Source organism: Lasiosphaeria miniovina, assembly GCF_030549165.1.
Source record: "Lasiosphaeria miniovina strain SMH2392-1A chromosome Unknown B0T26scaffold_2, whole genome shotgun sequence".
NCBI lineage: Eukaryota > Fungi > Ascomycota > Sordariomycetes > Sordariales > Lasiosphaeriaceae > Lasiosphaeria > Lasiosphaeria miniovina.
In genome coordinates, this window is record NW_026848221.1 from 1963210 (window position 1) to 1985832 (window position 22623).

At 53.6% G+C, this 22623-nt stretch overlaps 8 protein-coding genes across 8 annotated transcripts; 5 read left to right on the forward strand and 3 right to left on the reverse strand.

Moving 5' to 3' along the window:
* Positions 1–1501: 1501 nt before the first annotated feature.
* B0T26DRAFT_636486 (glycoside hydrolase) lies at positions 1502–4046 on the forward strand (the record flags this gene model as incomplete). Its single annotated transcript, XM_060436831.1, has 3 exons — positions 1502–1688; positions 1748–3726; positions 3789–4046. 3 exons carry the CDS (start codon positions 1502–1504, stop codon positions 4044–4046), a joined length of 2424 nt encoding a protein of 807 aa, XP_060300142.1.
* Positions 4047–5639: 1593 nt separating this feature from the next.
* On the reverse strand, positions 5640–6919 carry B0T26DRAFT_671971 (uncharacterized protein; the record flags this gene model as incomplete). The annotated part of the gene is made up of 5 exons (XM_060439399.1): positions 5640–5894; positions 6090–6169; positions 6211–6337; positions 6431–6631; positions 6689–6919. 5 exons carry the CDS (start codon positions 6917–6919, stop codon positions 5640–5642), a joined length of 894 nt encoding a protein of 297 aa, XP_060300143.1.
* A 1193-nt stretch (positions 6920–8112) lies between these two features.
* On the forward strand, positions 8113–9594 carry B0T26DRAFT_747632 (uncharacterized protein; the record flags this gene model as incomplete). Its single annotated transcript, XM_060444865.1, has 4 exons — positions 8113–8268; positions 8326–8653; positions 8721–8894; positions 8954–9594. The coding sequence occupies 4 exons, from the start codon at positions 8113–8115 to the stop codon at positions 9592–9594; spliced, it is 1299 nt and encodes a 432-aa protein (XP_060300144.1).
* A 727-nt stretch (positions 9595–10321) lies between these two features.
* On the forward strand, positions 10322–10813 carry B0T26DRAFT_624190 (uncharacterized protein; the record flags this gene model as incomplete). The annotated part of the gene is made up of 1 exon (XM_060436135.1): positions 10322–10813. A coding segment is annotated over one exon (492 nt), but the record flags the coding sequence as incomplete, so codon positions are not given.
* Positions 10814–11723: 910 nt separating this feature from the next.
* B0T26DRAFT_636135 (ankyrin repeat-containing domain protein) lies at positions 11724–14534 on the reverse strand (the record flags this gene model as incomplete). Its single annotated transcript, XM_060436796.1, has 2 exons — positions 11724–14001; positions 14167–14534. 2 exons carry the CDS (start codon positions 14532–14534, stop codon positions 11724–11726), a joined length of 2646 nt encoding a protein of 881 aa, XP_060300146.1.
* A 1928-nt stretch (positions 14535–16462) lies between these two features.
* Positions 16463–19110, forward strand: B0T26DRAFT_127226 (peptidase S8/S53 domain-containing protein). The gene is made up of 5 exons (XM_060433347.1): positions 16463–16910; positions 16984–17372; positions 17460–17832; positions 17901–18264; positions 18330–19110. Exons 1-5 carry the CDS (start codon positions 16684–16686, stop codon positions 18915–18917), a joined length of 1941 nt encoding a protein of 646 aa, XP_060300147.1. The 5' UTR covers positions 16463–16683; the 3' UTR covers positions 18918–19110.
* A 193-nt stretch (positions 19111–19303) lies between these two features.
* B0T26DRAFT_639936 (Ribokinase-like protein) lies at positions 19304–20155 on the reverse strand (the record flags this gene model as incomplete). Its single annotated transcript, XM_060437178.1, has 2 exons — positions 19304–19525; positions 19646–20155. The coding sequence occupies 2 exons, from the start codon at positions 20153–20155 to the stop codon at positions 19304–19306; spliced, it is 732 nt and encodes a 243-aa protein (XP_060300148.1).
* Positions 20156–20631: 476 nt separating this feature from the next.
* Positions 20632–22583, forward strand: B0T26DRAFT_639815 (major facilitator superfamily domain-containing protein; the record flags this gene model as incomplete). Its single annotated transcript, XM_060437169.1, has 6 exons — positions 20632–21076; positions 21167–21251; positions 21327–21847; positions 21944–22128; positions 22196–22258; positions 22329–22583. The coding sequence occupies 6 exons, from the start codon at positions 20632–20634 to the stop codon at positions 22581–22583; spliced, it is 1554 nt and encodes a 517-aa protein (XP_060300149.1).
* Positions 22584–22623: the final 40 nt, after the last annotated feature.

The following is a 22623-nucleotide window of genomic DNA, read 5'->3' on the forward strand; positions in this document are numbered from 1 at the left end:
CCTTCACCCCTTTCTCCCTTGCTAAGAATGCACCAGCTCCACTCAGAGAGTCTGAAGTGTTACCGTTGCGATGGAGTCCAAACTATAAAATTTGGGCCAGCTGCGCCCGGCTCAAAGAGGTAAGAATGCCTCCTGTTATTCATTCCTGGCCTCTCGACCAGTCCCGGGTGGGGTGACTAGGCATATGTCAACGCCCCAATGTCTACGGAGAAATGATAAGAGCTGGGCAGATCTAGAAGACGAGATGTCGCGAAGAAGAAGAAGAAGAAGAAAGGAAGCAGTGCGAACGAACCGAAGGACACGGTTGAGTGAGTGTGGCCGACAAAGTCTGGTCTAGGTCTGTCTCGTTCTCGCTTCTCGTTTCTTACTCTCACACTCTGCTACTCCCGTTCTTTTCCCGTGCTCACCGCTTTATGCGTCATAGAGGAACCTTAGAACATGACAATGTATATGGTATATATATATATAAGGTAGATATAGCTACCTGTCGGGGTGTGTCACAGCGTCCTACACGTGGCAAATCCCAGCCCCCCGGGTCCATGCAGGCAGGCAGGCACGCAGGCAGGCGGTTGGTTGTCAACCCCCCCCCCCAGAAATCTGTGTGTGCGTTTCCCTTGCAGTGCTTGCCCACTCGGGTCTCGAGAAGAGTTCCAGTTCAGTCCAGTTTTAAGTTCGCAACTCTCTCTGATGCGATTGGACTTTCGGGGGGGTTGCCGTTTATGGCCATCCATGTCGCAACGCCGCGCGCCGCCAAGGCTTACTTCCAATAGCTTATTCTGAACAGAACGGCACTCGAACGAACGAGAACACGCTGCTACCTAGGATTCCAGTGCTAGAGAGAAAAGGGTGTCGATATAGCCTACCTAGGTAATTTAAGAAATCCTAAGGATTTTCGTCTTATTATTTTCACTTGGGCGTCCCTATTTTTGGTCTTGATCCTGACAGATCCGAGGGTACGTAATCTAACCCGGGTTGGGTGGGAAGCACATCACACCTGTTGACAGATGACAGATTCCATCCAGCGTTGTGAAATCCGTCAAAACCATTGTGCAGACTTGATTAATAAGTTATATGTTGTAAATAGGGCTGATTAGTAACTGTATTCACTTGACGTTTCTGATGGCGGCCCTTCAAGTCACGGAGAATTACGGATGAGGTGGGGGTCTAGTGCCGAAGCTCCACGTGGGATTCTGCGAGTCTGGGCTCTGAACCCGTGCCCCATGTTTCGCTTGTACCCCTGGCCTAGTGGCCGCCACAGCTAATTTAGGTTGTAGCTAGAGCCCTGTCAGCTCAACGTGTCCAGTAACGACGCCGCTTACAGCGTACCGTACGCCGTACTAGCATCACCACCGTAGCGACGACAATGAAGTTGGCGTACCCGAACTACGCCTAGACCTGCCCCCCCTTCAACCGCCTTCCAATTGACGCAGCCATGGCGCAAGGGCGACCGCTGAGCTTGCTGCTCGCCCTTCTCGGGCTCCAAGCCCTCTTAGGGCTCCGCATGGCGGCCGCGGCGACGGGCGACGAGTCCATCCTCAACAGCGAAGTCGGCCGCCAGAACAACGAGAGCCTGCTATGGGGCCCCTACCGCCCCAACCTCTACTTTGGTGTGCGCCCCAGGATACCAAAGAGCCTGATGACGGGCTTGATGTGGGGCAAGGTCGAGACATACACGGACCTGCAGAACTGTCCGTTGCCTTCCCCCTCCCCTTTCCATTGGACACAAGATGCTGACTTGGGGCTGCAGATGTGCGGTACACGTGCGAGCAGAACGAGGGCATGAAGGGATACGGCTGGGACGAGTACGACACCAGGGATGGCGGTATCCAGTCCATCCATGACAAGGAGAACGGCCTCGACCTCACCATCTCCTTCGTCAAGGTCCCCGGCGGCACACACGGCGGCGGCTGGGCCGCGCGCATCAAGGGCGAGCTGAACGAAGATACCCCTAGGGACCAGAAGACCATGGTTGTTCTGTACGTCACCCAGGAGGGCGGCGGCGAGCTCGAGGCCCTCGCAGGCGACAGCGACAAGGGCTACGAGGACGACGACGTCACCCTCAGGGGCGCCTCCGACGCCCTCGGCGGCTACAAGCTCGTCGTCACAAAGGGCCAGGGCATCCAGCCCAAGAGCGACCACCCGCTGTCCGAGCCCAGAGGCTCCGGTCAGACCGTCGTGCAGTCGCTGACCTACCCCGACGACGTCCTTTGGCAGGGTAAGCCCATTCTCTTCAAGCAGCTTAAGGAGGGCGTCGACTGGCTGGTGGAGAACGGCTTCGACACCGAAAACGCCCCTCCCGCCTGGCAGGTGTACCAGCTCGCCAACCGTCCGGGCGCCGGAAACGTTCAGATCGTCGAGAAGGTCTACGAGGGCAACTTCGAGTTCGACGTGCTCTTCTCCAGCACGTCGGCCGACGCAGAAGTCACAAGCGCCGACCTGACGCGCGAGATCAAGGACACGACCGAGTCCTTCGCCGAGCGCTTCTCGAGCGTCTTCTCCTTCAAGGCCCCCTTCACCGCCGCCAAGTACGACAAGTTTGGCCGCAGCATGTTCTCCAACCTGATTGGCGGCATTGGCTACTTCTACGGCGAGTCTCTTGTCGACCGCTCGTACGCGCCAGAGTACGACGAGGAGAATGAGGGCTTCTGGGAAGAGACGGCCGCTGCCCGCGCCCGCCGCCAGGAAGCCCCCGAAGGCCCGTACGAGCTCTTCACAAGTATTCCGTCCCGGCCCTTCTTCCCGCGCGGCTTCCTGTGGGACGAGGGCTTCCACCTGCTGCCCATCGCCGACTGGGACATCGACTTGACCCTCGAGATTGTCAAGAGCTGGTTCAACCTGATGGATGAGGACGGCTGGATTGGCCGCGAGCAGATCCTCGGCGCAGAGGCCAGGAGCAAGGTCCCGCAGGAGTTCCAGACACAGTACCCCCACTACGCGAACCCGCCAACGCTGTTCCTCGTCGTCGATGCCTTCATCGAGAAGCTGCAGCGAGCGGCCAACGGGACCTTGCCCGCGACGAGGGAACGTCTCTCGCAGAGCCCCTCACCCTCCCTCTCGACCGCCTCGCTCGACAACCCCGAGGTCGGACTCGAGTCTCTCCGCCGGCTCTACCCGCTCCTCCGCCGGCAGTTTGACTGGTTCAGGAAGACCCAGGCCGGCGACATCAAGTCGTACGACCGCCCCGCGTACTCTACAAAGGAGGCGTACCGGTGGCGCGGGCGGACCGTGACGCACTGCCTGACCAGTGGCCTCGACGACTACCCGCGCCCGCAGCCGCCGCACCCGGGCGAGCTGCACGTCGATCTCCTGTCGTGGGTGGGCATGATGGCCAAGTCGCTGGTCAACATCGCTAAGGTCGTCGACCTGCCCGAGGAGGCTCACGAGGTCGCAAAGGTGCTCGACGCCGTCGAGCACAACCTTGACGACCTGCACTGGTCCGCCACGGACGGCTGCTACTGCGATGCCACCGTCGACGACTTTGAAGAGAACAAGCTAGTCTGCCACAAAGGCTACATCTCGCTCTTCCCCTTCCTGACCGGCCTGCTCCGCCCCGACAGCCCCCGGCTCGAGGGGATCCTCCGCCTGCTCGGCGACGAGGACGAGCTCTTCAGCTCCCACGGCCTCCGCAGCCTCAGCAAGAAGGACGAGTTCTACGGCACCGCTGAGAACTACTGGCGCAGCCCCGTGTGGATCAACATCAACTACATGGCGATAGTCCAGCTTCACGTTAGTGATTCCCCATTAAATGACAAACAAGCCCGATAAAACTGACAGAAAGGAAAAATTAGAACCTCGCCACGCAAGACGGCCCCCACCGCGAAACCGCAAGGGACCTCTACACGCGCCTGCGCAGAAACGTCGTCGACACCGTCTACGCCAGCTGGGCCGACACGGGCTTCGCCTGGGAGCAGTACAACCCCGAGACGGGCCAGGGCCAGCGCACCCAGCACTTTACGGGCTGGACCAGCCTGGTCGTCAAGGTCATGGCCATGGACGATCTTGAGGTTGGCGGCGGCGCTGCGAAGCATGCGCGCGATGAGCTATAGCCAGCCAGTCGGCCAGTTGGCCATTAGATGGTTAGTAGGTGTGGTTGTGCATCTGGTTTTTAAACTATCTAAGGGAGTGGAGTGAGGAAAAATAATATGTTTATTATATGATATTATATATATATATAGAGAGAGAGAGAGAAAGAGATTTGAAGTTGGATGGTTTTTTGCAGCATTCTTTTTTGGCCCACGCATGAAACAAAACAAGCAAAGTAATCGCGAACACGGTGCTGCACGCTCCGGGAAAGGCGCCCTCCCCCACCTCTCCTCATTTGGTTTAGCGCGGGCCTTACATTGACCCTGCACTCTATATCCTTCCCCCAAAGATAAGAATCTCTCCCCCCGGCGTCTCTTTCTTGTATTCTTTACCTTTTATCCTTCTTCTCATATTCTTCGTAATTAGAGTGTGATCTTTTGCCAGAACTCTGGGCCCAGGAACTTCCTGAGAATTTAATTCTGAAGAGTGATCGTTTCGCCTCAGAACAATTCTGGCCAGAATCGTGCTTTCGAAGGCGAGTAAACACGTGCCCCTGAGGGGTCTCCGAGCGTTGAATGCAAGACCAAAATACCACTAACTGCCCTAACCGCCTGCCCTGCTTGTTGACAATACGATGCCCTACAACGCCCTCGAAAGGGCGTCACGAAGGAGGCTACAACGCATGAGACGCATACGGCTATGTGTATTGCTTGTCCTCGCCCTGGCCATACTCCGGAAACCCTACACGGCGGTTAATCTCGACGTACTGAAGGGTCAGTTTGTCACGCATGACCTGCTTCACGGCCACGCAGGCCGGTCGTTTTGTCTTATTCGTATTTGAGCACCTACCTTCTTCGCTTTGGTTACCTGGTTGAGGCATAATACAACCCTGCAAGCCTCGCGGCACGCAGGTCTTGAAGAAAAGGTCCTCATTTTCATGGTGGTAGTATCGCAAGGTATTACCCGCCGCTTGACCGTTTACCTAGTTGGCCATAGCTTAAGCACTATTCACAGGCTAGTTTTACTCTCTCAACAAAGTGACTTCGAAGGGACCTTACTTACCTAGGAAAAGGGTCTTCCACGAAGTACTTTCAGCTACCTTTATCCTTGCGAGCCGAAAGATCAGACTGCCCGAGCTAGTAACACCACGAAAAATCAAGACCAACCCGATCTATTACCCATACTTTTCCAACTGCCTAGGCGCAATAGACGGTACACATCTCGATGTGAGGGTTCCGTACGATGAATAACAGCCTTAGAGGAATAGAAAGGGCGCACTGTCAACCAACGTGCTAGTCACATGCGACTTTGAGGACCGTATTGTGTATATTTTGCCCGGGTGGGAGGGCTCTACGAATAACGGTCGTGTGTTCACGAGTGCCCTCTCCCGTGGCCTTATTATTCCGAATGGCTGGTACTACCTCGCCGATGCAGGTTACAACAGTAGTCAAAGACTCTTTGTGCCCTATCGTGGTGTTCGGTACCACCTTCAGGAAAGTGCCCGGGCAGGCCTGCCCCCTGCGAATTATAAAGAGCTTTGGAACCTGCGTCACAGTCAGTTAAGGGTGACAGTAGAGAGGGTAATCGGGCGGCTGAAGCGAACCTTTCGAGTCCATTCACAGAAGCCTGTCTTCCCAATTGACGTACAGGTCAAGATCATATATGCCACGGTTGCACTGCTTAACTGGCTGCTTGGCTATGGGGACTTCGATGACGAAGACTGGGTCGACTGGGAGCCGGAAAGCGATGAACAGGATGAAGCCGGCGAGAACGTATTTGATAGGGGCGAACTGGCCGGCGGTGCCGACGGCGCGATGAGCATACTTCGTGAGAGGATTGCTCGGGAGATGTGGGTAGATTACTGTGCGTATCTTGTTCGGCGCGGTGAAGCCTAGTAAAATAGATAGCCGGCCGAAAGGTTCGAGGTTCGAAGGTAGGAAAGTTATAAGCAACCGGGTCAAATTTTGGACCTCTTTTTGGCTACCTACATCAGGTAGGTAAAAGTGCCCTTTTTTATATCAGGTAATTAGGGTCTATTTAAAGCGTTCAAAATCGTTCAAATCTACCGAGTCTCCAAAAGCGCCCTCGATATCCTTAGGAATATGGCCTAGATTGACGAAGTATGCCTCCCGGGCTTCCTTCTTTACTAAACAAAAGCGCTTCGCCTTCATTTCCGAATCCTCCCACCGTTGTTGAGCTTTTTTTCGGCCACCTCAGGAGAAAGCAGGCCATACCAGTCTTCGTTGAAGATTTCCATTGATTTTTCGAGCCACTCGGCGGCAACTGGCTCTTGCGCGAATGCTGGCGTGAGAGCCTGTATACTTTCGAGTAGTACGTCGCCCTGGCTCTTTCTTTTCTTCCTTTTCGGGTCTGACGACAATGAGGACCGCTTCTGGCCGCTACGTACGTGTGTAGGTACAGGGAGTTCCTCCTTATCGTCGTCAGAGTTCAACAACGTAGGGTCAATAGGGTTTTGACTCTCTGTCAACAGTTGGCCAAGCGTTAGAGCTGCATTTCCATTGGCCCCGCGATCGTCTTGGAAGACTTGCTCCATTAGTTCGAGATACGGGAGAGTCTTATACCGGAACTGGAAGAGGTCTTTGTTTTCCTATTGACCGGGGATTATTAGTTATTTTCCTTCCTACCTAGGAAGAGAAAGACAGACCTTGATGAGGGTATCCCAGACAGCGTCTGGCGCAGTATGCAGACAGGTTACCGGGTCCCACCCGAAGCCCGAGTTTTCCACCAAAATCATCCACAACCGCCACTTCTTCTTGAAGTAATCGACCTCACTATAGACCTGCTCAGCCGAAAGGCGAAGCCCCGGGGCAGCCGCTTGAAGCTCAATAGCAACTTGGTTATACGCCGTCTTCTTGTAGCCGCCTTGTGCCTTCATCCCGCCATCACCATCCTACTTGCAGAGGGAACCGGAGATCCTCCAGGACAGGGCATACCTACCGGTATTTGAGCTCCCTAGGAAGACCTAAAATACCAACCACTTCTTCACGATTTTCCTATCCCTTACATCACAATCTAGCGGCATCGATAAAACGCCGGCGTGATACCCCGCGCGAGATGGAGGGGGAGAGGCACAGATTAACAGCATTCCGGCGATAGCTTCATTCTTTCTGGCTTGGGGAAAAAGATCAACATTTAGAAAGCCCGTCCAGAAAGAAACGGCCGAATCCCTGCATCAGGGCGGAATTAGCCGTTCTGAGGGGTCTGTGCTGTTTCCCAGAAAACAAATTCTAGAGCAAGTATTCTAGGCCTAAAATCTGGGAAAAAGATCACATTCTTACACCAGCATGCAATAACGCGGCGGCCGCACTTAGGTCAAACAGTCAACTTGCAAGTTGACTGACTACCATGTCAACGGCTCAAGTGTCAACGCACCTACACATCAGATAGGGCTGGCCGTATTTGTATGAGAGCCACTGTTGCCCCAGCGCGGGGAAGCGGTCAACCGGGCCGCTTCTCGTGTGGGACTCTGTTCTCATCGGAAAATATAGATCAACGCGATCCATCGCAATGCGACGCAACGCATCTCGACGTCAGATACATAGCAGCAAGGTAGGAAGGGTTAGGGGTTTCCTAACAACCGGGGGTTTTCGTGAAGATGATAATCTAGGAATGGTCTTTACGGACGTACTGACGTTCTGCGCCTCCAGTCTTTTCCAACACAAGGCAAAGTCAGTGAACCGGGCGACTCCAATCTGACCAATCTTCGGCCAACACAACGCTAACTCGTGGCTGTGTTTCTTCGAGCCGCGCTGTGTTACCGTGCAGGGACCTGTGAGCTGGCGCTTTTCAAGGGGCCACATGGTGGTAATAAGCACCGCTTGTGATTTTTAGGTGGTGGTCATTTGCACTGAAAATTCACGAGTCACACTTACCACCACGTGGGCATGGGGACTCCGTATGTTGTGTCATGTCATTCAATTGATACCTTGCCAACTTCAGGTTCTGCCAGCCCAAGCCTCCCACTCCTACCTCAGCACGGAACCTACAGGGCACTAATTGCTCCTTACCGTCACGACTAACAAGGGTTTCCAGTGTAGGGCTGTCCACGTCCATTTGAATTGCTTCAACATGGATCTCAAAGTCAAGTACCTTTTCTCTCTACGCGCCATCCGAGATCGTGCCAATGTCGTTGGAGAGATCGCCAAAGCTGGGAACTTAACTCATTTCGAGCTCCGGGAAGACAAATTAGATGCTGTCGTCGATTTTGTGGCTTCTATCATCAAGGTTCGGGAATTAAGGAATCCTCATGGCACCTGTCTAGACTAAATGTTCTCCTGACAGCGGGATTTCGGTCCTGACAAGTTCCATACTATTCCTCCGCATGGGCGCTGGCAGCATTTCGAAGTCGGGGACATACCGCGCATCACAAATCTATTGGACCAGTGGAAGAAAGAAGGCTGCGATGACACCGAGGTGACTCGTCGCCTTATCGACCTGTTCTTCGTTTCCGTTCTTCTGGATGCTGGTGCAGGTGATCATTGGCGATACACTGAGCCTGAAACCGGCCACATCTACGAACGAAGCGAGGGCATCGCGGTTGCCAGCCTTCACATGTTCCGCACCTTTGCCTTCACTGCCTCCGAAGTTGAAGCCATCCCAATCGTAAATGGTAATAACCAACGCCTTCAATCTTAACCTTATTGCCCAGATATGCGACTAACATACGTGATGCGCAGGAAGGGGATTGGAACGACTAGAGACGGCTATACTCACAGAGGGTTTCCAAGTGTCTGATGGAAATCCCATGCTGGGTATCGATTCTCGTGCGACTCTCCTCAGAAGCCTCGGGCAATCACTGCTTGCTCATCCCGATGTTTTCGGAGCGGAAGGTCGCCCTGGAAATCTCGTTGGTATTTACCTCCTGGCTCTCAGTTGCGCTATTGTTCCAAGATACTAACAAGATCTTTAGACTATCTAGTATCCAAGACAGCAGGCGGATCCGCTAACCTCGACGTCCTCGTGCTCTGGGACGTTCTCCAGACACTTCTCATTCCCACTTGGCCCAAGAATCGCACAACGATTGCTGGAACGCCAATTGGTGATGCGTGGCCGTTGAGCATCCTGCAGCAAGGAGTAAATATCCGGAGCCCTAACGCTACTGCGGAAGGCATCCAGCCCTTTCACAAACTTACGCAATGGCTCACCTACTCCCTAATGGTCCCCTTCCAGCGGGTGTTGGGTATGCAATGGAGCAACGCAGACTCCCTAACGGCCTTGGCCGAATATCGCAATGGCGGCTTATTTGTCGACCTAGGCGTCTTATCTCTAAAACAGGAGACGCTTAGCCGAGGCTTGGAGGCATCGGGCGGGGACTTGCCGCTTTTTGACGCAAGTGATGATGCCATAGTGGAGTGGAGGGCCATGACACTGGTGCTCATCGATAAACTCTACAGCATGATCCAGTCCCGGATCGGCGATGGTGTTCGCCTGACCATGGCACAGCTGCTCGAGGCCGGTACATGGAAATCCGGACGTGAGATCGCAGCACAGCGACGCCGACAGACCAAGTCAAGCCCTATTCTTATCAAGAGCGATGGAACTGTCTTCTAGGGCTACAGTGCCATGCAGAGTGTGGCCCGGCAGTGAAGAAGACCGACGACGAGGCATGTGAGCTTGACTAAGGAGCGAAAATATGCACGATATGTGCTAAACGTACAGCTGTTCATGGTTGTCGCTGAAGGGGGGGGGGGCAAGCGCTGGCAGGAGATGATGGCTGGACTCTCTTAGTGATATCTTCTACTACACATTAATTCAATGAATTGGTAGATGGTCCTGCCTTCTGAATTCAGACTCACTCCAGCATATCGCCATGGTGGAACGAGGCTTGGCAGCGAACAAGTCTCTTCTTTCATGCCTCTGCTCGGACTGCTCCCTCTTGATGCTACGTGCGACCCGGGACTATGACTGAAAGTTTCCTCACGGCAAGGCGACCAGTAGGAGCGAGCGATCAAACAGGCGCCTTCAAAGTTCCAAAGAAAGTACGCATATCATGCATGTGTGTGTGCGAGTCTTCCCGTTTCAGAGGCCCAGGCTACAACCACCGACTCTCTAACTAGGCAGCGGCATGTCGGCAAATACCAATAACTCCCACAAATGCAGCAAGTGTGAGGCTATGCGCGCATTAGTAGGGGAGTGAATCGGCAAAGACACCCGGCGTGTGGCCTTCTCTCCGTCCCATCGCCCTATTCTCATATCCTTTCCGTGCCGCCACTATCCGAGTGACGGTCCCGAGCCTCCACGGGAAAGCCGTCTACAGTCACCGCGCAGGCAGCCCAAGATGAACTTTGGATCGAAAGCTGGCGCGGCCCTGAAGAATACGCAGCAGCCGACATACCACCTCGCGCCTAGCTTCACAACTCGCCCGTTTCCCGACGGGCCCCTCGATTTAGGCACTGTTGTCGAGGACCTGCAGTCATTCCATCCCATCAACCAGAGCACTTCGCGCATCGCCATCCCAGATGGCCAGCGATATGTAGACGTCAAGGAAGACGTCACGGCCAGCGCTAAGTCGTCATTCAGCGGCGAGGCCAGCTTTTTCATCAGGGTCCTCGACGGCAGCATCGGCGGCGATGCAAGCCTCAAGAGCCAGCGGAGCGAGGAAAACGTGTACACAGTCGCGCGGCTGGAGACGGCCTACTTTTACCCCTCACCGAGCTATATCAAGCAGTGCCTGCGGCTCACCGAGGTGAATGACTACCTGGACATGGCGAACCACAAGGCACCCGTATATCTCATTACGGGACTAAAGATTGCCTGGGGCGCTACGGTCTCGATAGAGTGCGGCCGGGAGCTTACGAGCATGGTGGGGGCGGATGCTCAAGTTATATCATAAGCGGGCGTTCCTCGTCGGTCAGCCGTCCCTAGCAACCAAAAAGGTGGCCAGGAATGCGGTATTGGTGGATGACGAGTCGGTTTCTGAGGGCGACGACGACGAAACGTTCACAATCGCAGATATATGTGGGAGTGGCGTTGATCGTTTCGTCCCCATGCATACAGGGGCGAAGATGAGATATGGCTAGTTCCTCGCGATCTGGTGTAGTGAACACGTGGAAAATGATGCCATATACTTCACAATAATAGCCACTAGTCCGGTCGCAATCTACTATCTACGGTCACAAGACCGAATAGTTAGAATTTTTACGTATTTTACGTGTAGCTCCTGATTATGAAGAGGAGAAGAGGCCTCCTAAGTTGACAAAAAAATCTATCGCGAAAAAGAATAAGACACCTACTAGATGCCCCTCGCCCCTGTCTCAGAGGCACCTACCTCTGTCCACCAATATATATATAGACGAAATTCTGCGGTTATAAGGAGGAACACCTTATCCTCAACTTAACCCCGGTAGCTGAAATGCAAAATGGCCCGAGTTTCTAGAAAACAGGAGTTTCAATCTTACTCCAGGCCTAATTTTGGGCGTATTTTGGTATATAGTTCGCGGGTGTCGAAGGTTTATATTGCTGTCTTGGTGTTCCTGTTTTTTGCCTGTATTTGACTCGAAATCATAAACTTCCCCAAAGTCTACATGAGAGGTCATGGTTGAAACACCTTTACAAAGAAAGCTGGTTGTTGATTGCGGAACATGTCATATATCGGACAACAACTCCGCGCCGGACCCCCCGCGCGAACGCGTGGATATGTAAAGCCAAATTTTAGTTGGTGAGCTCCAAGGTGTACTTTATTAAGCTCGTGTGTCTCGGGCGCCCAGCGAGCATAACAAGTGCGTAACATCACCATAGCCTCCATCAGTCGCCCATGACAGCGCTGTCCATCCTTGCAGGTCCTTCGCGTCAAGAAGGGCTCCCAGCTCCAGAAGCAGCCTGACAGTTCCCTCGTGTCCGTTCTCGGCAGCAAACATGAGCGGAGTCTGCAAAGAATCCCGATCGGTAGCCTCAATGTCTCCTCCATAGGAGAGCAGCCTCCGCACAATAGCCTCGTGCCCGTTTTCAGCCGCCCAAGACAGTGGTGTCCGCCCATGTTCCCGGTCAGTAGTATTGACCTTGACGCCATGCTCAAGAAGAAGTCTTACAGTGGCTTCGTGTCCTCTTACGGCCGCCCATGAAAGTGGTGTGTGGCCGTACTTGGGGTCGGAAGACTCGATATCTGCGCCGTTCTGCATGAGCAGTAGCACCGTAGCCTCCTGGCCCCGAGAGGCCGCCCATGAGAGAGGCGTGCGGCGAGAGTTATCAGCTGCGTCGACTTCCGCGCCTCTTTCGAGAAGTAGCCGTACGACAGCTTCATGGCCCTTTGAAGCTGCCCAGGACAAGGGCGTTCGACCGTATATCTGATCCGCTGCGTCGGCGCGTGCGCCCGCATCAAGAAGCAATCGAACAGTTGCCTCATGTCCATTTGAGGCTGCCCACAGCAATGGTGCATGGCCGTCTTCATCCGCTACCTCCAAGCCTGCGCCCTTCTTCAGGAGCCGCTGAATAGCTTCAATGTCCCCAATTTCAGCTGCGAACGAGAGCGCCGTCCGACCAGTTTCATCTTTTTCGTCAATGTCGAACTGGTCCAAAGTTGGTTCTTGTATGGACAAGTGCGTGGTACTAGCATTCTTTGCTTTGATGAGATGCACCAAGATTGGATCTGATTGAGAATCTTGTAAAGGGAAAGGGTCATTCTCACTCCTCCATGATTTCCAGCCTCCGAACCACTCTTGCTCTAATGGCTTTGGCAGGTCCTCTGGCTGCTTATAGTCGAGGTATTCCTTATCCCAGACTGAGTTCTGACCAGAGGGCGCGACAAGAGCCATGGCGTCTTGATCCAAGTTGGACCATGTCTCTGGGGGAAGAGAAATACCGTCAAGATATTCTTGCCCGCTAGGTGGTTGAGGAACAGAGTTCTCACGCATCGGTCTCTTAAATGAGTCGCTCATCAAGAACACCGACCTCCCAAATGCTCCAGGGGTCTCTGGGACGGTGGTGTTAAAGGATGGCACAGCCATCAGGGACAGTGACTTCAAGTGGTTTGCGACGTGATCAACCGCGAAAGCGTACATTTCTGACGGATCTCCTTGTCCCTTTTCTACGAGGGGTCGTATTTTCTCGGGGATTTGTTCACAGAGGGGGCAGACGAACTTGTCGCGGAGAGCGGCCTGTTGTTTCCTGGGAGAGAGTGCGTCAAGCTGTGCCTGACTGGGCGTCTTCAGCTTTCTATTCGGATGAGAATCGAGGTTTTGCATGTGCTCTCTCCATTGCAACTCGGTTTCGAAGGTCTCCGGGGCATCGTGGTCAATGTCGCAATACCAGACGATGGTATGAACATTACGAAGCCAGTCTTTCGAATGAGCAGATTCCATATGAGTCTTCCATTGGTTGCGGTGCGTAAAAAAGAGCTGGGACTCTGCACATTCGGAGAACGGACAGCCGTAGGGCTTGAGATGTTCGTCAATGTGATGTTTCCAGTGGTCGTCTCTCGTCTCCAGCTCTTTGCATTCCAAGGGCCTGAAACAAAAGGGGCATTGGATCCGTGTCTCACCTCCACTCACTTCTGGTATTGGTGGGTACTCGAATTTATCCTCTTGACTCGTTGATATAGTGCTTATTACTGTCGTGAGAGCTCTTTTCTTGGGACGGTGAAGAATCTGAAGCGCCGGCGAGTGAGGATCCGGCCGAGAAGCCTTCGTGACCCCGCTAGCTAGGACGCTTGGGTGACGAGCTGCCCTATTGTCGACTTTCTGCTTCATCTCTGGCTGAGGATTCGGATGTTTGCTATCATGCTGCTTGGCAGAAGGCATCTTACCAGGCTCGCGCCTGGCGGCGAGTCTCTTTGCGTGGCGTTCAGTTTGTAGCAGTATCCGACGTCGGATCGCTATGGAGTCGCCCAATTGTTGACAGAGCCCCCTGCGAGCGGCCGGGAACCTGTAGCGGACCCAAGATGCGATGTCCCTGCGAAAGACAATGTCTTCGTCGGTGACAAAAGTAGTCACCGAATGACCGAGTTGTTTAGCGGATGCTTTCCTGATTGCTACAGCTATAAAATGCAACCGATCCAAGGCAGTCTTGACGGCTTGTGAGGCGTCTCCCCATGTCTTAGAACACATATGCAGCTTCGTTGGACTTGGTGGGACAATGGACGGGTTGCCAGGCTTCCGGTCAACTGACGAGGTGGATATGGTAAGCAACTTTCCGGTGCGTATATCAGATTGACGATGACAAAACTCACTACGATGTAAATTCCGCAGGATCATTTCCAACAACTCGACTACCATGGCGGATATGTCTTCCAGCCCCTGTAACCTGGCGTCCAGTGAGGAGCTCATCAGCGACAGCGCTCCGGTATAGTCGATCCAGAACAAGAAACTATTGCGAAGACCGAGGAAATCATAAGTGGATAGTTTTCGGTTGCTACCAATGGTGGTACCATCAGGTGAAACCAAAGGTTGTGTGAGCAGCGAGTCATCATTGTCGGCCACGACTTGATCAAAGGATTGGAGACAGGCGTGGGTGATGTCGAATATAGCTGTCGAGATATCCTCTTGTGCCCCGTCCATGATGCCGTGGCGTTTCCGCCAATGCGTGTCGAGTCACAATGAGCAGGTTGAGCCAGACCCAAGGGAAGGCAAACGTGGATTTAAGGCCGGCTGGGCTCATTTATCTTTTGAGTCACCACGCACCTGCCAGAGTCTAAGTTAGGGGCGCAATATGCTTCTGCCCTACAAAGTCGGTATTTCCAACGCCTAGTATGGAGTTTTTCTTTATACTCCACAATAGTCGTCGAAAGGTCGATTCCTTCGACGGGCACCTTGGTTAGATGGAGGACAAAGGCACGAGAACGGCCAGCGCCTGAGCTCTAGGTCATCATTTAAATGTATCAGCATCCCAAAGACGTTGCATTCTTGTCGGAATGAGATGGGAATACCTTGAGACTTCGACCGACTTGAATCCTGACCTTGTGCTTACTAATGCTGAACCCCGCACGCGAGCAAGACGATTGAGATCCAGTTCTGGTGATGCTTTTGAAGACGTTTTGCTCACTTGCCATATAAACTGAATGAACTGAGGGAATCAAGAAAGCAACAATCGCCAGAAGAGTTGAAGATTTTTGGTCATTCTGCATCTCTCCGATTTGGCAAAATGTTTGAATGTGAAGAGCACTTCGACGCCACCCGTCGGAGAGGCCGGTTGTCGAAGAGGCCGGTTGTCGGAGAGGCCGGTTGTCGGAAAGATTCCTAGCTTGCAGTTGGTGCCACGTGCTTCCCTCGGTATCTCAACACGGATTCCGTTCTCACCAGAGAGTATTTCTGCTGTGCCATTATGCCTAGAGATTGTCTGAGTGATGTGTTTACGATTTAGTATAAGTTGCGAGAGGTCGACCTGAACGGCTCCATGAACCTGAATATGGCTAGACTCCAATGACCATGTTTCTAACTACCCGTAGGTACATACACACCCAGATACCCTGGGCTGGTACAGTACATACAGTACGTGAATTCGGTAACCGGCGCCCTGCATATCGCTAGTGGCACGCCCCATCCAACCATGCGCGGCGTGGCTCAATGTTGTGTGAAGAGTGAAGAGCAAAGCAGCGGCCTTGATACCTAGGCAGTGTTTAGCATACACGAGTAGGTAGGCGGGGTGGCTGAAATGTTGCCTGCGGCCTGATGAGGGTAATTGCTTTGGCCATCCCCCTAAGCATGTCGCGGCAGATGAAACGAAATGATATCAGTTGGTGCTGCGCCGCCAGCCTCAGCTTTCCAACGCTTGCCATTTCCTCATTGAAGCTTTGCCGCTCTTTCATTGTGCCAGAATCCCCAACCCCCAGTACCACGCACTGCAATGATACACTATGCCGGATCTAATTGCGGCCCGCGCGAGGTGGGGTTTCCTTCGGATTCTCCACCCGCTCTTCCTCTGCACAAAGAGCCTTCCGAGGGTCGAGGATGCTGACCAAGACGATGATGGCACTGGTGCCTTCGATGATTCCGCTGTTTACAGGGTTGACCATTTGAAAAATGAGATCACCACGCTCCGAAATGATCTGAAACTGAATGTCATCAAGCAGCAGCTGGTTGACACTGATCAGTTGACAGAGGATGATGCGATTGTCGACGGACTCGGGGTTGATTTGCACTCATTGTTGGTGCAACTCGAGGACTTGATTGATCCGACGGCTCTTGGCCTCGAGGAATCACAGGTAAGTCTTCCCTTCTGTCCCCGTGGCGCTGGCTACTCAGTGTTTTGTTTCCGCATCCCGTGAGCCGCGTCGTGCCGGCACTGGCATTCTTGTTGTTGTCTTTTCCGACCGGGCACCGTGTCATTTTAAAACCACACTATGATGAATGTGGCAAAGGGACACTAGCATAACGCAAAGCTTGATTTGACTTCTAGTCCTCCCTCGAGTCGGAATCTCTCGACTGCTTCCCACGGTTGGTCGCATTGCGGACCATCCTTAAAGGCCAGCATGAGGATGTTACTTCACCAAACGATGAGAATGCGTCGGCCTATACGGATGAGACGCGTACAGATGCACCTACAGAACTGAGCTGGAGTAGGAGATATTCGCCTACACTGGTAGCACATGCTGCCAGCTTCATCAGGTTCCCCGGGAATGCCGCGGGAATAGAATCATGCCGGAGAACCATTAGTCGCTTCGGAACGGCCCTGGACAGGACGTTGGATAGCTCGTCTGTCTCGTGGACGATGGAAACCCAAACATTGGATTACACCTCTCAAGACTTGGAAGCCATCCAACACGCCCAGGATTTCGCCTCAACATGCACCTCCCTGTTCTCCCAAATGGTGGACGGCGCTAAGTGTGGGAAACCTCACCAAGCAAAGCTTCATCTCTCCGGTTTCAAGCAAGACCAGCTGCAGATGCACATCCGCACATGCAGAGAAACTGGCTGGATCTCTACCGTCTTCACACGGTGAGTATCTTCATGTCTCCTGCAGTGCCAGTTCTCCTGCAGTGCCAGTCTCGGCCTCTAATGTGTGGCATAGCTCCCTCGGACTACCCTCGCCCGATCCCTTTTACTTGGACCACATTTGCTCGACGGCTTCGTCACCCGCTACAAGGCCTGAGGTGTTGCACGTCTCGTTCAATTCGGAGGGTATGTGGGCGTCTAATGACGTTACTGGACTTGGCCCACGCAGTCTTCTTGGCCCTAGGGAACTACCACTTGATCATTACTTTGCTGAAAGCGATGGCCTTACACTCAAATATCGGAAGCTTGCGGGCGTCTTGTTGGCCGCTTCCATGTTCCAGCTCAGTGATAGTCCATGGATCCAGCACCACTTGGGAACGGAATGCATCTTCGTGCCCTCGCCAGACAACAAACGACTTCAGCAGTGGTGTCCTCAGATTCTCTGCACCCTTGTTCGCAACAGCTGTACAGGCCCACAGAGTGACAGCATTGCCGCTTTTGGGGTTCTGGTACTGGAACTAGAGGCTAACCGCAAGGCTTCTTGGACCACAGATGACGAGGACTGGATTACCGGAGAAAAGTCGAACCACGTGCGCCTTGCTCGGGTACTGAAGTCTTGGGAAGACTTGGTCAGCGATGACTATAGGAGGGTTGCTAAAGCATGTCTTGAATTCGACAGTCTTATTGAGGGCCTTGATCATCCGGACATTGTTCCAGAGAGAAAGGGACTCGCTATCATCTACAAATGCATTCTCGAACCACTATTTCGCCATGTTACGAAGAGTTTCGGAAACCTGGCCCCAATCTTCAAAGGGATGTTTGGCCCTGGTCGCAGTCTCACAGCACCCATGAACATTTCACCATCTATTACCGCAAAACGCGTCCTCTTCGACGACGACGACTCTTTGCCAGAGCATGGCGATCAGTATGTTTACTGTCTCGTGCATCCCAACTCAACGATCCTTTCTAACAACGTGCGATTTGTGTGCTTAGGATAACTTCCCGTTTGTTCCTCAGCGGCCTCAACCATTTCTTTCAAAGGATCGGAACCTTACATGAGGATATGAACAGCTTAACACAGTACCCCTCATATGAGAGGATCCGGATCATCATTTTAGATTCTGGGGTAGACGAGACAGACTCGCTCATTCGCCCTGCTATCAAGTTCGGACGCATCAACACCCAGAAGAGCAGGAGCTTCGTCGGCTGCCCAGACGAGTGGCGGCAGGATAGTTGTGGACATGGGACACATGTTGCTCAGCTCCTTCTGAAGACTGCACCAGCCGCAGAAATCTACGTTGGAAAGATCTGCACCGGGAAGGTCATTAACGATGAATTTATGCCTGGGATTGCAAAGGTCAGCCTGACTTCCACCCCTGATTTTCGAATTGTAACACTAGGCGCTAATGTGTCGATACGCAGGCGATAGATTGGGCCGTCAAGGAATGCGACGCACACATCATCTCCATGTCTTTCGGCTTTGAAGATGAAAACGATCTGATCGATGCGGCCGTAGACAGAGCCATTAATGCTGGCAAACTTATCATCGCCGCGGCCTCAAATAACGGCGGCCTCTCTGGACGTGCTAGGCCAGCCCGTTATGAGGGGGTAATCTGCGTCCACGCCACAGATGGGAAGGGAAACAAAGGCGGCATGAACCCTTCTCCTCTGCCCAACAAGGACAACTTTGCCACACTAGGCGTCGCAGTTCCATGTAAGTGGAAAGGCAAGGACGTGTGGAAGTCTGGCACCTCCTTTGCTGTGCCCATTGCGGCAGGTTTCGCTGCAGATATCATGGAGTTCGCGAAGTACAGATGCACCAATCTCAAGCCTAGGAAGCTCAAGATTCTGCAACGAAAACAGGGCATGCAGGTCATTTTCCAGAAGATGGCAGAGCTGAGGGATGGCTATGACTTTATTCACCCCGTGCGCCTATGGAAGGGCTGGCAGAATCTAAAAACAGAGCAGCAGGCTGTGAAAGTTATTGAGCACGTCATGGAGGAGCTCTAACAGAGTGCAAAGCTAGAATCTAATTGATGGATTTATCTACATACATTTTCAACGGCTCCCGGCTTCTCCCTTATTCGCTTTTTCACAGCTCGGCCCGGTCACTTGCTCACTCTAGAAATCCCACTAGCAAAACCAGCAGTTGAGGCTGCCCGCAATTTTGAGGGAACCTTGTAAGGAGCATCAAACCTATCGATCTCATCCGACCATGGGATGCCATCCTGCGCTCCGACGCTCCTGATGGTCATTGCCGCAGCTTTGTTTGCGCGAATGACAGCGCTTTTGATGTCCCAAGTCCCTTTGGCCTTTTGGCGCAGGTAGTCTGAGGAATAAGCCCCGGTGAAGGTGTCCCTGTTCAGATCAGCACTCGTACGGAGGCACCGAGGTGGCTACAGGGGTCCAGCTAACCCTGCTCCGGTGGTGTCCTTAACAACAACCTCATACGCAGGGCAGTGAGCACTATCGTCTGCATTTGCGTAGAACGCACCCTTTGCGCCTAGTGTGATGACCACATTCTTCACGCCACGGCCCAGAAACTCCTGCGCGATGGCCGACCAGCTGTCTTCGTTGACCTCGTCCCTATCCCGGCCCGACATGATGGCTGCTTCTGACTCGTTGACGAGCAGATGCGTGAGGTGCCTGAATAAGCGCTTGCCGATGGGGGTGGCAGGCGCCGCGTTGAGGCAAAAGTCAATGCCTGCCTTGCTAGCAGTCTCGATCATAATCTCGACCACATCCTTGCTGATCTCCATCTGGGCTACAACTAAGTCTGGCCGCGCCCCGCCGCCAAGATTCTCGGCGTTGCTGAAGTGCTCCTTCTTCCAGGTGGCCGTTGCGCCCAGCGTGAACAGGCACCTATTCTCGCGTGTCGAGTGCTCAACCATGACGAAGCAGACGCTGGAGCGCGTGTCGGGTACCGTCACGATGCCCGATGTGTCGACTCCGTTCTTGTTGAGCTCGACGATGAACTTGCCCCCGTACTGGTCGTCACCGACTGCGCCAATCATCTTGACCTCGATACCGTCGTCGGCCAAGGACAGATATTCAATTGCTCGTTCGTCTTGCACCGGCCGCTTGTGGCATGTCCTGTAAGTTGCGATTGCAGAATTGGCCCCTTTGCCTCCCAGGGCCTCGATATACTCGTTCGCCAGAACACTTTCCCCGCGGTCGGGAATGCGACTCGAAATCATAATCAGGTCGGCATCTAGGCCTCCGATGACAGCGATGGTTTGCGGTGCCATTCTGAAATCTATAAGTGCCAGCGATCGATTTGGTAGAAGAGATCTCTCGTATGAAGAAGGTTTGTGGAGCATGGGCTATGGCAGGCACAAGAAAGAGACCAGGCTGAGGCTTAATATAAGTAGGAGGAAGCTGCAGAATGTCAAGCGCTCATTTTAGGTGTCGTAGGGTGCCGACATTAGTACCACCTTCACAATCCCCTCTACCTAGAGGTGTGGCATCTCGCACCCCCAAGCGTATAAAGCGCCTATGAGAGCCAGATTTAGGTGCTTGCAGCCAACGTCCTCACAGAGCCAATCAGATACACTCCATGATCCCCCCAGCGAAACATGCTGTTGTCTACATAGAGGTACCCAGGCCCTACCAAGCAGCAAGGCGGTCAATACCTTGGGCCCACCTCGTCAGACATGGAGGTGTCACAGCGCTCTTTTCCCAGGCTTGAGCTGAACAGTTGCCGTGTACAGGTATCGATCGAACCATGCCATTGTTGGCGTCTCCAGTATCGCGAGGCCAGAATGAGCGTGCTCCGGTCGCAGCCGCAGAAGAGGCTGCCACTGTCTCCGTAGCAGCACCGCCAGCATATTCGGCTTTTCCTAGGAACCAGGTCATACTCATTCTTTGCCTTGCCTCCTTTGCCGCGAGCTTCTCACCTCTTTCGTCCTTCATCTTCTTTCCGGCCATTGACGACCTAGCACAGGCCCTCGATATTTCAGTTGGAAGGGTCAACCTGACCATCACTTCGTACATGATCGTGGCCGGCCTCGCGCCGGCCATCCTTGGAGACCTGGCGGATAATATCGGACGTCGAATGGTGTACCTCTTCATGATGGCAGTGTACTGCATCGCCAACATCGGCCTTGCGCTCCAGAAAAACTGGACAGCGCTTTTCCTGCTGAGGATGCTGCAGAGCACCGGGAGTGCCGGTACGTAGCTCGCCCCTTCTGACGCACATACCTGGAGGCTTGTTCGGGTGACCCTCTCAGAGGAATAGGCTGAATGCTGACAGAGGCCAGCCACCATCGCGTTAGGGTACGGTGTCGTGTCGGACGTTGCTCCGCCGTCCAAACGCGGCGCATTCGTCTCTGGCCTCGTCGTTGCGTAAACCACATCCCCACCTTTTGCAATCGATGATACAAGAGACCAGACCCGAGGCTTACCTTACTCGGTGGACAGTCCCAACGCCGCGACGGCCATCGGGCCCATCCTGGGCGGCGCCCTCACTAGCTACGCGGGGTGGCGCTGGATCTTTGGGTTTCTCGCCATCTGGTCAAGCATCTGCCTGCTCCTCATAGCCTTGTTGCTCCCGGAAACAGCGCGATCGGTTGTTGGCAACGGATCCGAAAAGGTCTCGGGCCTTCGGCGGCCACTACTAACCTGCTTCAGAAGCCCGGAACAAGTGCTATATTCCCCAGAGAAAGACGATGGCTCAGGCACCGAGCCGGTTTCGCTGCCCGAAGACGGCAGGGGAAGTCGCCGCTTCAAGTTCCCCAACCCGCTGGCTAGCTTGAAACTGCTTTGGGCCAAGGACAGCGCTCTGATCACACTGATTTTTGGCATCTTTTATATGAACCTCAGCTCTCTCCAGGCGTCCACATCGACGCTCTTTGTTAAGATTCACAGCATCTCCGGGGTTGGGCTGGGCCTAGTGTACCTGCCCTCGGGCATTGGGTCTTGTATTGGGGCGTATTGTGCAGGTACGACGACCGGCCAGCCACGCGTATCTCCCCCCAGACTCTTCCCTGTTATATACACACACAACCTGCCCCTTGCTGATCTCGTTAGCTCAAAAGGCAGCTTAATGGACCATGACTATCGCGTGGTTGCGCAGAAAAACAACTTTGAGATCAACAAACAAGCAGGTGATGACTTGGCCCATTTCCCTATCGAGAAGGCGAGGTTTCGAAGCATCTGGTATGTCATTAGCGCTGCAGGTCTCTCCATGGTAGGATATGGGTGGTCCTTGCAGTTCAAAGTGGTTGGTTGTTTCCCGTACCAGTTTTGAGATAGGTGGGCTTCAAAGCGACTGACCACGTCGTATACAGCACATGGCCGTTCCTCTTACGCTCCATTTCGTTATCGGTCTGTCTACATCAGTCGTGTTCAATGTATGCAAAGACCCAGATCATTCCGCGCAGCCTTTCCCCTGGACCGGGCTGACGGCTCGGTCGGAAACAGATGAGTGGGACACTTCTAGTAGATATTCACCCAAAATCACCTTCGACAGCCCAGGCCGCAAACAGCATCGTCCGTGCCTTTCTTGCCGGCGGTGGCACCGCTTGTGTCCAGCCTTTTATCGATGCCATGGGTGTTGGCTTGACATTTACGCTCTTTGGCAGTCTGGGCATGGCTTGTATGGGCATCGCATGGCTGGAGTGCACGTTTGGCCAGCGTTGGAGGGACAAGATGAAAGCGAGCGGTGTTGAGCGTTGAGAGATGGTACAGTAATACGGTCCTTGGCCACGGAGGTAAA

What these genes read in the sequence shown, in the direction of transcription:
- B0T26DRAFT_127226 (XM_060433347.1), top strand. Translation starts at nt 16,684, where the DNA reads ATGGAAACCCAAACATTGGATTACACCTCTCAAGACTTGGAAGCCATC. An exon ending in CACCCTTGTTCGCAACAGCT is followed by an intron (nt 17,373 to 17,459) that starts GTACAGGCCCAC and finishes CTTGGACCACAG; the next exon opens with ATGACGAGGACTGGATTACC. An exon ending in TTGCCAGAGCATGGCGATCA is followed by an intron (nt 17,833 to 17,900) that starts GTATGTTTACTG and finishes TTGTGTGCTTAG; the next exon opens with GATAACTTCCCGTTTGTTCC.